General features: G+C 33.3%; 2 protein-coding genes across 2 annotated transcripts; one reads left to right on the top strand and one right to left on the bottom strand.

Annotated features, from left to right (window-relative positions):
• Window positions 1-442: 442 nt before the first annotated feature.
• LOC143567088 (frataxin, mitochondrial-like) lies at window positions 443-4,315 on the top strand. Its single transcript, XM_077053600.1, has 5 exons — window positions 443-654; window positions 1,980-2,052; window positions 3,809-3,856; window positions 3,941-4,035; window positions 4,129-4,315. The coding sequence occupies exons 1-5, from the start codon at window positions 443-445 to the stop codon at window positions 4,256-4,258; spliced, it is 558 nt and encodes a 185-aa protein (XP_076909715.1). The 3' UTR covers window positions 4,259-4,315.
• A 5,467-nt stretch (window positions 4,316-9,782) lies between these two features.
• Window positions 9,783-11,109, bottom strand: LOC143567087 (uncharacterized). The gene is made up of 2 exons (XM_077053599.1): window positions 10,708-11,109; window positions 9,783-10,019 (listed from the first exon to the last, which is right to left on the bottom strand). The coding sequence occupies exons 1-2, from the start codon at window positions 11,107-11,109 to the stop codon at window positions 9,837-9,839; spliced, it is 585 nt and encodes a 194-aa protein (XP_076909714.1). The 3' UTR covers window positions 9,783-9,836.
• Between the last annotated feature and the right edge of the window lie 5,429 nt (window positions 11,110-16,538).

The following is a 16,538-nucleotide window of genomic DNA, read 5'->3' as shown; positions in this document are numbered from 1 at the left end:
GGAGCCTCATGGCCACCATCATGGTACCCTAATGGGCCTAGCCCAGTTAGGGTTACCTCCACAAAACCCCCTCAGCCCAATAATATAGGCCCATTAGGGTTACCTCCACAAAACCCCCTCAGCCCAATAATATTGTATTAGTCCATATAATAAAATAAGCGAGACATAATAAATTAAGGTCGTAACCCGCGAATGGTGAAGGATGGAGTGGGAGTAAGAAGATGCAGGCAGATAGATAAGAACGATTGAGTTTGTAGTTTCACAAATAAATAAAGGGTATTTGAAATATTCCATTCCATTCCCAGCCCAAATAAAAGCCCAGGCACTAGATTTCACCCCCAAATCATCCCCTTTTTTTTCCCAATCTATCTTCTTCTTCTTCTTCATCTCCTTTCCTTTGCTTCTGCATACTCACTGCTAAAACCCACATATAAAATTAAAAATGGCCAACATTCTGAGAAGGGTATCCAAATCTATCAACAATTGGCGACTGTTATCTTCTTCTAGGGTTCTTTTGGAACACCCACGTTCTACATATACATATTCTTCGTTCCTCTTTAGCAATAACAACCACCGCAGTAGTAAATGTTTCTCCTCTCAGACCTCTAATTTCGATGGCCTTACTTCTCAAGGACCTGCTGCCATTGATTACAGGTTAGGTTTTTGTTATATTCTAATGCAATTTTGCTTTAATTAACCCTTAGGAAGAAACTCAATACCATCACATTCATGATTCAATTTCTCTTCCAATTATTTCAATTTCATACCGTCAGTTATGGGATTAAGTTCAGTTTATTGTCCAGTGTATATTTTTTATACTTGTTCCAATTCAAATGGTTCGGTTATGGTGTTCGAAGCTAATTATGAAGAGTTTTGATTCTGAAATATGCCGGTTCCTAGCTTAATTATGGTGTTCCAAGCTACGTTGTTATAAACAGTTGCAGCATAAATTTAAATGCTCGAAGCTAAAATGGAGGTATAAAAGATGGAAATATAGGTATATATAATTTGGAAAAAAAAAAACAAACATACAAAGTTCTGTTCGGTTTTGGTTAAGAGCCGGTTAACAAAGAGATATTAACCATTACCATGAGCGAATGGTCGGTTAATCAGATTCAGTTAACCATGGCGGTCTATGGTTAATTTCGGTCAATATTTTTAGTTAACAGTTCGGTTTTGCTTACCGCTACCTGAAAGTTAGGATGATAATCATTACATCAGTTGGAAATAGTCCTTTTTTAGTTTGTATTTATAGCTCTCTTTTAGTTTATTTTAATTCAAAATGTATATGTACGTCTTGTTATTTGACTATTATCGCTATTAAACTTTGAAACCGGAATGCGCTCATTTAACATCAAGAGTTGAAAAGCATGTCACTTTTTCTTGTAGTTGGTGAACATACTACAAAAAGAAGGAAAAAGAAAACTAGTTTTTAGCTCAACTTATCAAACTATGTTGTTTAAATTGTAAAACTGTTTATTTGAATTTGGTTATTTGAGCATCTGGATACTAACTACGAGGGAAGTCCACCATCTATCACGTATTCGTGTCGTCCCTTGTGTATGTGTTTTGTTTGTTCTTTATGAATAACTAAAGATTCATAGAGTATAAATCTTGTAGCAAGATCGCTTGTGTTATGTATGCAAAGTGAACAAATTTCATTTTTGGAATGTAAGCTTATGTTATTAGGGATATTAAACTTGAGAACTAGATGGTTGGTTTCCACATACCTGATTTCAAGATATATGGTATATGCTAGAATTCAGGCAACTATCTTCTTTGTATATTCTTGCCCGTGTGTGTCATGTTTTGTTTTAAAAGTTGGTTGATTTGTATTAAAATAGAAATCATGTTCATACAAGTAGATCAATCTGCATCTCTTTGATCATGACAGACTGACAGTCATTATGTTAGTTTAGAGCTATCAGTTGTTTATAATATGAACAAATTGAAATTGCTAATAGTTAATTTGCATACAGTGCTTTGCTACAGGAGGATGAATTTCATAAACTGGCGGATTCAACAATTCATGATTTGTTGGAGAAGATAGAGGTAATCATCTTGGTGTAGAGTTTATAATTTTTTTAAGTTTGGTTGCTTATGCATTCCTTTAAATTTTAGTTTTTTAATTTGATGGTATAAACCACCTTCGTTACTCTTGTTTCCTTCCATAAAAGCCTTTTTTCCCCGTCTCATGCCCCATAAATTAGCTAGAGCTGTGAGCTTAAGCTTTCAGGGGTTTTTTATTCTTATTATTATTATTTTAAATAAAGGCATAAGCCCTCACATCCAAACAAAAGTTTTTATTATAAGCTCATCTTTTGAAACTGAAAGCTTAAGCTTCGAGAAACTCCATATCTGGACGCCTGAATTCAAATATTAAATTCCCTGTCTCTCCTATATGATCACCATTAGATACATGTGATAACGGTTTGTTTATCCATTATCCTCATCTTGAATATTGAGTCTCATTTGTATGCTCTCAAAGGCAGCCCGTTTTATACAACTACGGGTGTAAACGAGCCAAGCCGAGCTCCAAAGTGGGATCATTTGTTATGACTTAATTATGTAATTACTTTATTTACATATATTTATTGTGCATGAAACCGAAAAAATTGAACCGAAATCGTAAAAGTCCAAACCAAAAAAACCAAACCGAATTAGAAACCGACGGTTTGGTTTTGAACTTTATCAAAATCTGGAATATTGGTTTTGGTTCTGGTTCGGTTTTGTGCTTTGTCAAGAACCGAACTGAAATAACCAAAAAACGAAAAAAACCCGAGAAAACTGTAATAACCGAACCATGACAATTAAAACCGAACCTACCGATGACTCTTTGTTTGGTTTCAACATATGTTTAAAAACAAATATGTTTGGTTTCTGTTAAAAACTAATAATATTGGTACTTTTAGTTTTGATTTTAAATCTAATCTTTTATTAGCTCTTAATATTTTAGCCCAAATGTTCATTATTCTATTAAACCCTCGGGTGGGCAAAAGTAAAATTGCACTAATTTTGACGTTATTTTACTAATCTCGTGAAAATAACGTTAAAAGTGGCGGAAGGTTAATCAGGCATCATGTGGTGGCGTTGATAGCCGAAAGACAAGGGCACATGCACCGATCAGCCGGTGTCCCGATGATTGAGTGCTATGTGCCTTATGTCCAAGGCTTGATGCAAAACTACTATCGAGCCGGGGGTCTCACCGGAAGCAGCCTCTCTATCCCTATGGATAGAGGTAAGGCTGTCTACATCTTACCCTCCTCAGACCCTACCATAGCATTGCTATTGGTGGGATATACTGAGTACGATGATGATGATGATGATGATGTTCATTATTCTATTAAGGATTATTATTATTTTAGGCACAATTTTATTTGGCCCGGTTATCATAGCCGAAAACAAAACCGGATCGAACCAAAAAACCGAAACCGACCGGTTTTGTAAAATAAAAAACCGAAAGTTTGTTATTCAGTTTTAGCCCAAAACCGCACTGCGCACGCCCTTCTAACATGATATATATTTTTTAGTTATTTATCATAATTATATATAACTATACTTGCTATGTAGTTATATACTTATTGTATTAAATAAAATTTATTGTATTTTTAGAAATATGAGGCTTATTTAGGCTTGGTAGCGTTGTCAAGCTCGGGCTCATTTAAACTCAGATTGATTTGAGCGTTTTTCTTTCTTTATTTTTAATTTTTTTCTTTTGTACTGATTTGAGCTTTTAGTGAACTGGTCTTGAGTAGCTCAGCTCAGCTCGTTTTCACCCTTACAACCTAATTTTCTTCTTATTTGACAGGAATATGGTGACTCTGTTGACATTGATGGTTTTGATATAGATTATGGGGTGGGATTCGATTCCCATTTAATTTTGCTTGTTTTCATTAAGTTGTTGATTATTTATATAATAATTTTTTATTGGTTTATACAGAACCAAGTTTTAACCGTAAAATTCGGTAGCTTGGGAACCTATGTGTTGAACAAACAGACACCAAACAGACAGATTTGGATGTCATCACCTGTGAGGTACAAATGTACACTTTTGGTATCATGTTGGATTGTTGGTATATGTTATATATATTTATATATTAATAATGTAGTTTTATCATTTATGTGCAGTGGTCCTTCAAGGTTTGACTGGGATCAAACGGCTGAAGCTTGGATATACCGGCGGACAAAGGCTAAACTTATAGAAACATTGGAAAGTGAGATCCAACAACTGTGTGGTGAACCAATAAAACTTTCTTAAACTTCTTAAAGTATGAGGATTTATGTTAAATTGTGTGAGAGAGAACATAAGAGGAATGATGGAGAGAGGTAATCACTTATCAAGGTATTTTTTAGGTGTATTTTATGTTTAAAGTATTTAATTATTATAATTAGAGACTCATAATATTAAAATTCTTTCATACATGGTTCATTGTCATTCACACACTCATTCATAACATTAATAAGAACCAGTTAATGGAAGCCTTGTAAAAGAACTTTAAACAAGGGAATAGTGTATAGTTAACATAAATAATTGCCATGAAGATGTTTTCTGAAATAGTACAGTGCTTTATGGAGATATATGTAAGGCCATACTAACACAAATACAACCATTTGTAGATGTTACAAATTTTTATGAGATCTTGTTGTATTCCTCATTTCATTTGTTACACTTCATTATCTATAGATCAAAAGTTGGCCTTTAGGCCTTCTCTAATCTCTAATCCACATAAAGTTAAGAGCTCATGTCATCGAGGTTTAGCAATACACTATTGGCTTCATGTAGTATACTAAGTAATAACCATTTGAAGATGTTACAAGTTTGTTATTTATAAAGAATTGAAATGAATGGTTGAATGCATATAATGTCTAATATTTACCTTGCATTACACAACCAACTAAAAACTTAGTTTTGAATGCTTTGAGTCCTATTTTGATAAAAGCACCTTGATAATGTCTTTTTTTTAAAGCTTAACCGGAACTTACTAAGAGCAATTTTAACGGGTCTATAAGTGTGAATGGAGGAGAGAGGGTCAGAGGGATGAGAGAGAAGGTGAGGAATTAATCTCTATAGACGGAGAATGGAGAGAGATCGGTCGTGTAGCCCATGCAGCGCTATAGCATTAAGGAGAGAAGAATATCTAACATCTATAATGTTAAAGAGAAATAAAATGAAATAGAAGAAATCGAAATATTTGTGTACAAATGTTTATATAATATAATGAAGTAGATAAGAGAAAGATTCTTAACTTTTTCTTCCAATTTGTTTTTTTTTAATGAACGAATTTGAAGATAAAATAACCAAATGTAAATATAAAGATTTTGAGTGATTTTAAGCTTTCACTCGATAATAAATAAAATACTTAAAGGGTATGGTTGTAAATTATAACTTTGTTTTTCCTTTTTAACTCGGGAACACTTCAAATATTTAACTTTTTTTTTTCAAGCTCTAATACACGAGATTACATTATATCTTTCCCTTCTCCATTTCTTTTCTCCAGTCTTTTCTTTCATTTATTAAACTCGGAAACACGGCGTGAGACGCACTAACAACACTCTAACAAGTCATCTAAAAACAAACACAGTATGGCGCATAAATTAATAGGGTACATAAGAGCTCCATTTAAAGTTTAAACTAAGTTATGATACTTAAGAAAACGTATTTGCTTTTACATGCATTTTTTTACTATTTAAACGATATTTATATTATAAACTGTTATCATGTCTTTCTTTTAAAACAATTAATTTTTTTACCGCATATCTCAGCGAGTTTAGAATACACAACTATTTGTTAAGGACTATACATATTTGTTACTAAATCAAGTTAACGGTGAACTTTTATTACAAATTCTTGATAATAATAATAATAATAATAATAATAATAATGCACAACATAACTAGGCAAACAATTTAAGCTTACATTTGTGGATGGATAAAATAATCCGACTCTGATTTGTTATTATTATATTAAAATCAGAATGGAGTATAATTTAATAAAATAAGCAAACGTATGGATGAAATATACATTTGTGAAATACTGAAACATGAAAGGAAACATGAGTTTTGTCGACGATTCATAGCTTTGAATATAAGGTGTCGTTATCAATTATAAAAATAAAGGTCATTATCACACAACCTCAAATATGAGCCATAGAATCTTTAATAAATCATTTTGTATTTTTCAAGTTGTTGAGCCCGTGGCCACACATATCTCCTACCATCTTTCTCCACTCAATCTTTCTTTTTTCATTTATTATTTATATTTTTTAATAATATTTCTCATTCTTTAATATTACCCAACAACTTTACTTAAAATGGCTAGAAACAACCAAACACCGAAAAAAGGAAAAAAAAAAAAACTACCAAATAGATGGAACCTCTTGAAATTTTCTGACGCAAAATTTGAACTTAAATTATTTATTTACAAATTTTGTTAATCGTTGCCAAATTTTATTTATAGCAAACGAAAGTTTTATGAATCAACTTATCCACCTATTCAACTTGGTTTGTAGGTCGGGCCCTCTATTTGTCACCTCTGTTTTTACTTAATAAATGTTACACAATTAACTTTTAATAAAAAACATGCACTCTTTTACATAGAAATAAAATGCAAACAGGTGAAAGCGGGACATTATTCAAATAATTAGTTGTTCGGAAAGAGTGAAACGTGTTTTTTCTAGTTATAAATGCGGTTTTTCTTTTTAAAAATATAAAAGTGATATTTTTATTTTTTATTTTTTTTTTTTGTATTCGAAAACTAATTGGATTACATCGAAACAGAAGGCAAGCGGGCAAAAAGCTGCGCCGCTACTCCTTTTTGAATCGCAAAACCCAATCTTTTATTTTGAAATGTCTTAGAAAAGAAGAGTATGAAACTAATGGTAAGAAGTCTACCCTCCCTTAGTGAAGACGTATATTCAATTCTCACTTGGGCAGTTCGAAGGATGTCTGGGTGAATGGACGAATCAGTGCTTTAATCCCAGATTGGAACCCGATAGGGGGCGATGGTTTACGAATTCCATCCGGTTTCCACGCATCACTGGGTACGGTCTCACGATAGTCGAGAAATCGACCTTAGAAATAGTCCCAAAAAACACATGAGATTATTTGCCGTTAAAAAAAAAGAAGTATAAACTGACAACAGGTTTTAAAATAATAAAAGTCATTTGAATTCTTCCAACTGTGTCTCCACTTGCAAATATTTAAACAAAGAAATATCTTGATCGTTTGGAAGTTGGAAAGCATCATATTACTATTGGGCAGGAGATCTTTTTATTTTTTTTCCTATTAAATATGAAAAGCATCAAAACTCATCCATACATAAATCAACCAACTTTATAAATTGTGTTGACAATAATAATATTTCATCTCACCCGCTACATTTTCTAAGGTTACAAATCAAACATGCTTTTAACATTTATATTTATATACTTCTCGTTCTAACTTTTCTTCTATAAGTTTATTTTATACTAACAAATAGTTCATATTTTATCCACCAAGTCAAGCCATTTCCGGATTTAGCTGCTTTGTCATGACTCAATAACATTCACTTATAGAACAAATCAACAAAAAGTAAATGCCACGAGACATTGCATACATTGAAACCTGACAATTAGCGAGGACATGTAATGTGGGGGTGCACTACTAACAACTGGTATTGCAAGACAATAGCAATCCCGACAATACAACATGGTAGCCATTTGTATGAAACAACATAACAGAGTCGAAGACCTTATACACCACTTGTGATAGAAAGGTGCATAATACATTCTTTAGTATAAAAATCCATCTCCATTGCGAGAAGGTATTCAAAATTCCCAAAGTTGTCATGTTGCTCTGCATGAAGCTGGTAGACAGTGTGCATCGTTAATAGTTTGTTATAAATATAGCAAATCAAATATATTAACTGAAATATAAAATGAGATAATGTGACATTAAAAATACATTTAAAAAGAACATTAAACTAGGACCCATGCCGAAAACTAGGAAGTCCACCCTAAGTCGGTCGTTGTCCAAGGGGATGGGTCAAGTGAGGACATTATCTGGCTCTTCGCAGGGGCATGAGCCGAGTCTAAACTTATACAAGATGTTACTTTGCCTTATAGAGTTGTTATCCTATGTCAAATATTATATGAAAAGACTATGTCATGTCATTCATATAATTTCATTTCATCTTGTCTCTTACCTCGGCCATATTTTGCTTGTCTCACCTCGTCTTCCATCGCTACTATTTTTTCCCCTCTAGTCTCGTATGCGTAACCTCAGAGATTGAGGGTGAATTTCTAACAATGAAACCAATTTTTAAATGCTTGCATGTTGGGTAAGTTAGGAGATCATACACACTGTCTCACCTTGTGATTTTATTATTAACAAGCTTTATTTCTTTAAAGATACATTAAACTAAAACATATGATTGTGATAGTGAAAAAAAAAGGCATAAATAAATGTAAATAAATTGTTTGTATTACGATATTTTGAATTTTTGATACAAGAGTATTATTAGCCATAAATAAATTTCAAACTTTGGTTTGAATTTAAATTAAGAATGGAACAAAGTGAAGGTGGGGGGGGGGGGGGGGGGGGGGGTCCGGGGCTTGGCAGGATTTTAATTGGACATGCAATGGGTGTGAGCGGCTAACACAAGTGACACGCAACGTTTGCTGGTGGCTCACACCATACCACCCGTCACTCACACATCTATATCAAATCATTTGATCACCAGAAACCACGGTTGTTGGATGGATGACGTTTTTTTATTTCATATAATATTTTTTTAATTTCTTTTCTTACATGAATATTTTTTCAAAGTTTGTTTTGATGGATGTTATGTAATATTCTAGTAATGGTTAGTCAAGCATATTGAAAATTTGTCATTGAGTAGGGACAATATCGGATCATTTTTTTTTCTTTGTTTTTGGTAATCTTGGTATAATACTCGATTATAAGTTCATACTTTTTCGACATGTAAAAACTTCGTACCTGACGGGTTTGTAAGATTCTGTTTATGACATAGATGGTTAAAACTTAAATCTTACTTATTTATATTCTTACCATTTGAAAGCTAACTTAAACTCACATAAAAAACCAGTTTAGAATACCAAATAGTAAAGTATAAATACAAGTGACAACAATACAAAATTTGTAAAATTGGAATGCCTTATGGCATTGAGAAGCTGCTATAAACATCACACACAAAGTGTAGGTAAGACTGCGTATATCAGATCGCAAATTATCTGACCCTCCTTGAAGCCTGCAAAAGCTAAGCCAGGCAAGCGGTTTTTATATAATATCGTTTACAAATTCGAAATACTATTTATCATCGTTTTTTGTATCATGTAACATATTAATCTATTATACTTTCGTATACCTAAGTCCTGAAAATGGCTGACGAGTTTTAATATTTCAAGTCGGTGTATCATTACATACATGATACAGGTGCCCAGATTCTTTTTATTTCTTTTAACTACGAGGATATAAATATATGATACATATTACTCAATCTGAATGTTTTGTATATCAATCTTTTAAAATTGGTTACGTCTATTAAAATTGTTAAATTGATCAAACACGTCAAAACATGGCAGCTATAGACGCAAAGAGGACTAGCAAATTGACTTACGAAAAGTCAAAGTCAGATTCAGCATGGGACAAACCAAACATCACTACTAACAAATTCAAATTAAAAATAAAAAAGAAAAATACAAATCATAAATCATAATCAAGATATTTCTTTTGTTTGATCAACCACTACCAATAACCCTAATAAAACCATGGTTATGTCCATACTAACTTGTGGTATTGTTATGTTAATTAGAACATGATGCTTTTCATTCCATCTACTAATTAGATGAGTTTAAGTCTAATCCAACGGCCCTTGTTCTTTTACTCGCGCCAACAAGTCCAGATTTGTCTGGTTTCTCGCCCATTGCTTCAGAACTTAAGGGCAGAAAATGGTATAGCGTTGTTCTTCCATTACCTTCGGTTCCTTTGTTTTTTTTCACCGATAAGCACTCCACATCATCCTGATTCAAAATTAATAAATTTAGCATGCCAATTTGGGATTCTTTTTTTTTTTTAAGTAGTGAAGAATTAGAGATTGGAGCTTCAAATTGACACAAAATTACCATAATTTTTGCGCTTTTGAGAAATAAATATATTAGAATAATTCATTAATAAAAATGACATGATTTTCATTATGATTACAGAAATTGCTAATCGTGTGAAGAGTTGAGAGTACTCGGTCTATGCTGGATAATTAAAGATCACTCGGATATATAACAAACTAAAAAGAAATGAACTTAAAACAATTATATATATATATATATATATATATATATATAATATCACAAGTTTACTAATATTTATAATAAAAACACGTTAATAACAATATAAATAAAAATATGCATGCTTAAATACTAAAGTATTTCAAAATTAATATTCATTTTTCTAATATCGTCTTATGAGGCATCTTCATGTAAAAACAACGAAAATCGGTTAAAAAATACGTAACAACATAAGTTGTTAAAACATCAAAATCCAACCTGACCGAGATGGACCGACTGGCCATTTCGAGTAATGTTGGCCGAGTTGAAAAAAATCGCCTCACGCCTTGACTGATTTTTACACCACCGATTTCCGTCAACAAATAATATCGCAATTAAACCTTTTTTTTTTTTTGAAAAATAATTAGGACAAGTAATAGTTTCTAACCTCAGATCCCAAATCTGCAACTACATTCTCACGTTTCCGTTTCACTAAGCCACTATCACCAACCGAACAACCACGACCACCGCAGCTGGACGAACTCGCACTCGCAGCCGGAGGCGCCGTGTAACTCAACGGCACCACCTGATTCTCATTCGCATCATCATCATCATTTCCTTCTTCTCTAACACAATTCTCACATATAGACACCGCCGATGGCCCCAGTTTCTCGCCGGAAGCCGTCCACGGCGTCGGAGACTGGCACACGCGGCAGAGGAGGCTCCTGGAGTGGCGTGCCACCAGGAAGTTAGCCGAATGAACCTTACTGTCGCAGGTCCAGCATAAGCTTGCGTGGTCCGACTCGCAGTAGATCTTCGCCAATGATTTGCAAAGCTCGCAAGACTTCATGGTGTTTTCTCTCTCTCTCTTTAAAACTTAAAAACTCAAAACGCTTTGGAAATGAAATAATAATATAATAATACGGAGGAGGAGGAGGAAGAAGAAGTGGTAAAAATAGACAACAAGATGATGGGATGTTATACCAACTGCAAAACAAAGCAACTAGTCTTGATATTTTCAATTGCCCTTTGTTAAACTTATATTTACGAAATTGCCACTATGTTTTCTGATTTGATGATTTCTATTATTTTATAGGGTTATTCTGTTTAAATGCTGCTTTTAATAAATTTATATTCTATAGGAAAATCAAAAATGTATCTACTTTTATAAGAAAATAAAAACAAATATAACATATAAAAATATATTTTTATATAAAATCTTGGAATTACTCCTAATGTTTCAATTAAATTTGATTTTACATTGCGTTATTTTATTAATAAAAAGCATTCTAGCATTACAATGAAGTGACAGCCAAACGAGCAACAAGTTACGTCGCAACCCTTTTCAAATTCTTTGATACCGATCTTGATTTTCTAAAAAACTTGGCACTTGTTCGATACCGATAACATAGAAAAAAAATCAGTAATAGCGGTACCAAATCGTACCAGTACCATACCGATTCTAAAATATCAAATAGTTGAGACTGAATCGAAACTGATAATACCTGTTTTGATACTGGTACCAGTACGATACTGGTTCGACATCGACGCTATTTCTCACCCCTAATTTGTAACACCTCACTGAAACAAGAAGGGTTTACTATTTTAAGTTTGTTGATGTTTAAATTAAAGTATTTAAGATGACTGTTTAAAATCTTTATAAAATCCTTTCATATATAAATTTAAATATCGAACTTATTGCTGTTCTAAATATATTGTTACTCAAATAATATGCATCAATTAGTGGATATATTTTCATCAACTAAGACTAAAAGTAAATTTTTTATAATGGATCTTAGAATGAATAAGGTTTTATCTAAAAAGGTTACTAAACCTTTTATTAGTGTATATTTTATAACCTGTTAATCTGGACGGCTGCCTTTAGGGGCAAATATGGAAATTAAATGAATGAATTATAAAACTTCCACCGCTTGAACTTGTGGACAATATTGGGAGAGAGTAATGCCACATGTCAATCAGTGGTGAAACAAGAGGCGTTTCCTCGTGGTTTAAATCAAAACATTTTTTCTGTGGTCGAATTTAAGGTTTGTGGGTCCCAACTCAAGATATTTTGAGGATATGATATGTATGCGTTGACGTGTCACTTGACATGGAGGAGTAGTGGGTTTTATAAAGATTCTGATTATCTGACGTGTATAATCAGATCTCCTTTTTATTGTTTTCTTTCAATATCAATTTGGTATAATTCACGGTAGTATTTGCGTTTTCTTCATTTTTTTACAAAGCATTTGTATTTCTTGACTACTTGGTCTAAAATCATAATTATTATTGAGATCTTGGTTAATGGATAGCCATCACAATCAAACGGTTATGATGATTTTGGTTAACTGGTTTTGAATATTATAACAGGTCGGTTAATCGTAAATTTTCTCTATTGTCGTGGGCTTGAAAGTTTAAACTTAAGATTTTTTGACATTGTTATTACATATATATAAATATATTATATATATAATCTAAATATACATATAACCGATTAATCTCCATAACCAACCCGATATTTGCCGTTTTCAAAAAATTACTACACCAACCCCCCGGTTTTTGGTATGTTGCAGTTATATCCATTTGGTTTCATCAATTAATTTAGTTATGAATCAGTTAATTCGCGTTTTGCACCCCGAATTGTAGACACGAAAAATTTTATTAGATTATCCACAATGCTATGGGCATCCTTAAACACCCTTAACTCCTTTATAAATCATTAAAAACCTTCATTTCATCTCCAAATCTAGCTATAAATATCCTTACCAATTTTAGTTTCACCTAGGGCTATAAATGAACCGAACGAACACGAACAAAGCCTTGTTCATGTTCATGTTCATGTTCATTCGTTAAGGAAATAATTTGTTCATGAACACTTACCGAACGAGATTTTATGTTCATGTTCGTTCATTAAGGAAATGAATGTGTTCACGGACGGTTCACGAACACAAGGGAACACAAATAAAATCAACAAAGCCTATAAATTGAGACCGACGTATTCATCAATGTGAATAATGAAAATTTGTAAACGAATCGAACAAACACAAACAAAGACATGTTCGTGTTCGCTCATTTAACTTTAAACGAATACGCACACTTAATCAAACAAATATTTATGATTTATGTTCATTTTCCTTAAAAGAATGAACATTTGTGTTCGTTTATGTTCGTTTGTTTATAATCTAAACGAACATAACTGAACAAAGATAAACGAACATATATGAACAAATGTAAATAAATACAAACAAGCATAAACGAACATAACTGAAAACACTTAAATGAACACAAATTAAAAAAGTATAAAACCTTTATATTTAGATGACTCATCCAGATAATAATTAATTATTTTCCATTAATACATAAACGAATAGGGCTGTCTCTAAGAATTCAAATACCTAGGCCGAACATACAAAAAAATGCCCATAAGCCCTAACGAGTAAGAAAATATATAAGATAATTTTTTTAACAAACATTAACGTTATAACAATAAAATAGCAAAAATATAGAAATAAACTCAAATACAATAATAGCTAACGGCTAATGTAAGGCCCCGTTCCCGGTAACCCTACTTTGGCGTTGGATTTACTCATAAACACAGTTCTAAGATCAGAGTAAATAAAAAAACTTTCGCGGAATACTAAAACATCAACCATCAAATTACAAAACAACAAAATCTTGTCTTAACAAAAGTTGAATTGTTTTAACATAACATCATATTTCATAATATTTCTTCTCCGAGATGCCAGTCTTCCAGTCCCTACCATGTGCCATCCTCAAGCCAGCTCCTTTAACCTATTTACCTGCGTGCATACTAAAAGTCAGCTACGCTGAGTGAGTTCTAGTTAAGCAGGTAACATACATTACGTTCATATTCTTACACATGTTTATATATATATCCGAAGACACATATTACGTTCGTTATTACTTTCATACTTCCATACATTCATATCTTTACTTACCTTCATTATTTTTATACATACATAACCGTTCTATGTTTTAAAAAGCCTTTCGCCCTATGGCCTTCGCAGATACTATTAAAGTATGCAACCCCGTACTCTTCGCATATATTAGTAGGGTATACAACCCCGTACTCTTCGCATATATTATTAGAGTATGCACCCTTTATCCATACAACCATACATGTCTCATCAATCATTCATATAATCATCATATAATAATAACATTCAATACATGGTCATACATGTATCATAAACTTACCATTCAAGTAAGTGTATTATCTATCACACAGAAGTATGCACACAGCCCCGAAAACATAACGCATAAAAGGGGCTAGAATTCACCTGAAGCCGGTTTCTCTCACCGTTAATGGTAATGCCCTTCATTTAGCTGTGCATGGCTAACTATGCAACACATAACGAGTGTCAATTATTTATCACTACTACCTCATACATCTACATTAATGAAACCCTCAACTAACGGGGATCCGGGGGCAGCGCCCCTGGTAGCGGGGTCTAAGGGTAACACCCCCTAGCAAGGTCCAAGGGGCACAGCCCCTGGCTGGGGTTGAGCTGCCAGGTTAGCTCGAAAAAATTTTATTTTAGTTAACATGTCCTTCATAAAAAACGCATCAGAAAATGGATTTCATGAAATTTCGCATGGAATTTCGCTTGGAATTTCGCATGAGAATTTCGCTTTGCATGCGATTTTGCTTCGCATGCTGATTCGCTTCGCATGACATGCGATGCGAAATTCTTGGATTTCGCATGGCATGCGATGCGAAGCCCTTTTTCATGCGAAAACCCCCTTTTTACTTTATTTTTACCATTTTAGGGCCATTTTCCTCCGAGGCTCTTCCTTAGGACCCGATTCTACTCTTTTTATGGGTTTCGGGTCGTACCAACTTTGTATACCCGTGTTTTTCATGGTCCGAACATCATCTTTTGTCCTATAACACCCTCGTGAGGTTATAACTTACCAAGTTTATGTTTTCCTTACGTTCTACAACCTGATCTATCGTTCTATCTGTTTGCATGTCGAAAACAACCACAAAACTTAACCTTGTTGGCTAAAACTCACCTTTTGCTCTCGGGTTCGGTTCAGATCTGAAATAACTCGAGGACCTGGTCGTGATTCTTGATGTTTGATGGCGTTCACACACGAGGTTCTTTCTTCTTTTAGCTCGGGATTGTTTCGGGTGTTAGAGGGAAAGTGTGTGTTTTAGTGTGTGTTATGGTGGAAAGAAATGGTGAAAGGAATGGGAGATGGCTTTATATAGAAGGCTATGGGCCCCACCATCCACTTGCATACCAACGCAGTCCTTATCCAAATACAGACACGCACACAATTAAACTAACGACACACCGATAATAATAAAACTTTCCTTTATTTATTCACAGAAATGCGGATGTTACAGCTAACTGATGGTTCGTGAAGCTTCCCTAGCATTCTTAACAGCAAATTGTTTGATCACCTATTCGCAGTTTATATTATCTAAGTTTTCACTCTCGATAGCTATCATCGCCAATCCATTATGTCTTTCTTGGGCATTGTGGATCGTAAATAAAATTTTAATAACTTAAACTTTGAAAAACTTCTTTATGTGGATGTCACCATGACTGAAAAACTTCTTATTTATTTATTTATTTTAATTAGTTTGGACCCAATACCACAAATGGATTATGGGACACAAAATTGGGCCCAGTATATATATATATATATATATATATATATATATATAACAAGGGGTTAAGATTTATTTATATTCTATAAAAAAAATTTAATAAATATAAATTTTATGCCCCCAGAAAGTAAGTTCCCCGGCCGGTTGTCCGGGTTGCACCACCCTCAAGCCAGCTGTGTAAACGAACATAAACAAACAGACATAAACGAACATAAACGAATCTTCATGAACATAAATGAATGAACGGAACATGTGCTCATGCTCGTTCGTTTAACTAAACGAACACAAATTTTTTGTTCGTGTACATTCGTTTATTAAATAAATGAACTTCCCGCCAAACAGTTGATGAATAATTCATCAAACGTTCAGTTCGCTTACAGGCCTAATTTCACCTCATCACTTACATGTTACACACATCATTTAAATAAAACATTTTTTTAACTTAATTTGGGTCTGTCTTTATGCAAAAAGCAACAAAAACCAAAGCTCTTATGAAAGGGCTTGTACCTAAGGGCATACATCTATAGAGTAAAGTTAAAATACAAATGGAGATAAAAATGAGAAGTGTGAGAAGCATTTGTGACTATACAAAAATCCTTTTAAAAATAAATTCAAAAAAAAAATCATAACTCAAAATA

The sequence above is a fragment of the Bidens hawaiensis genome, unplaced genomic scaffold (genome assembly GCF_021521415.1).
Source record: "Bidens hawaiensis isolate Kalapana, Puna unplaced genomic scaffold, B.hawaiensis_p1.1 tig00023211_1, whole genome shotgun sequence".
In the NCBI taxonomy this organism is placed as follows: Eukaryota; Viridiplantae; Streptophyta; class Magnoliopsida; order Asterales; family Asteraceae; genus Bidens; species Bidens hawaiensis.
The sequence above is the reverse complement of the archived record's forward strand: the minus strand, read 5'-3'. Positions and strand labels throughout refer to the sequence as shown.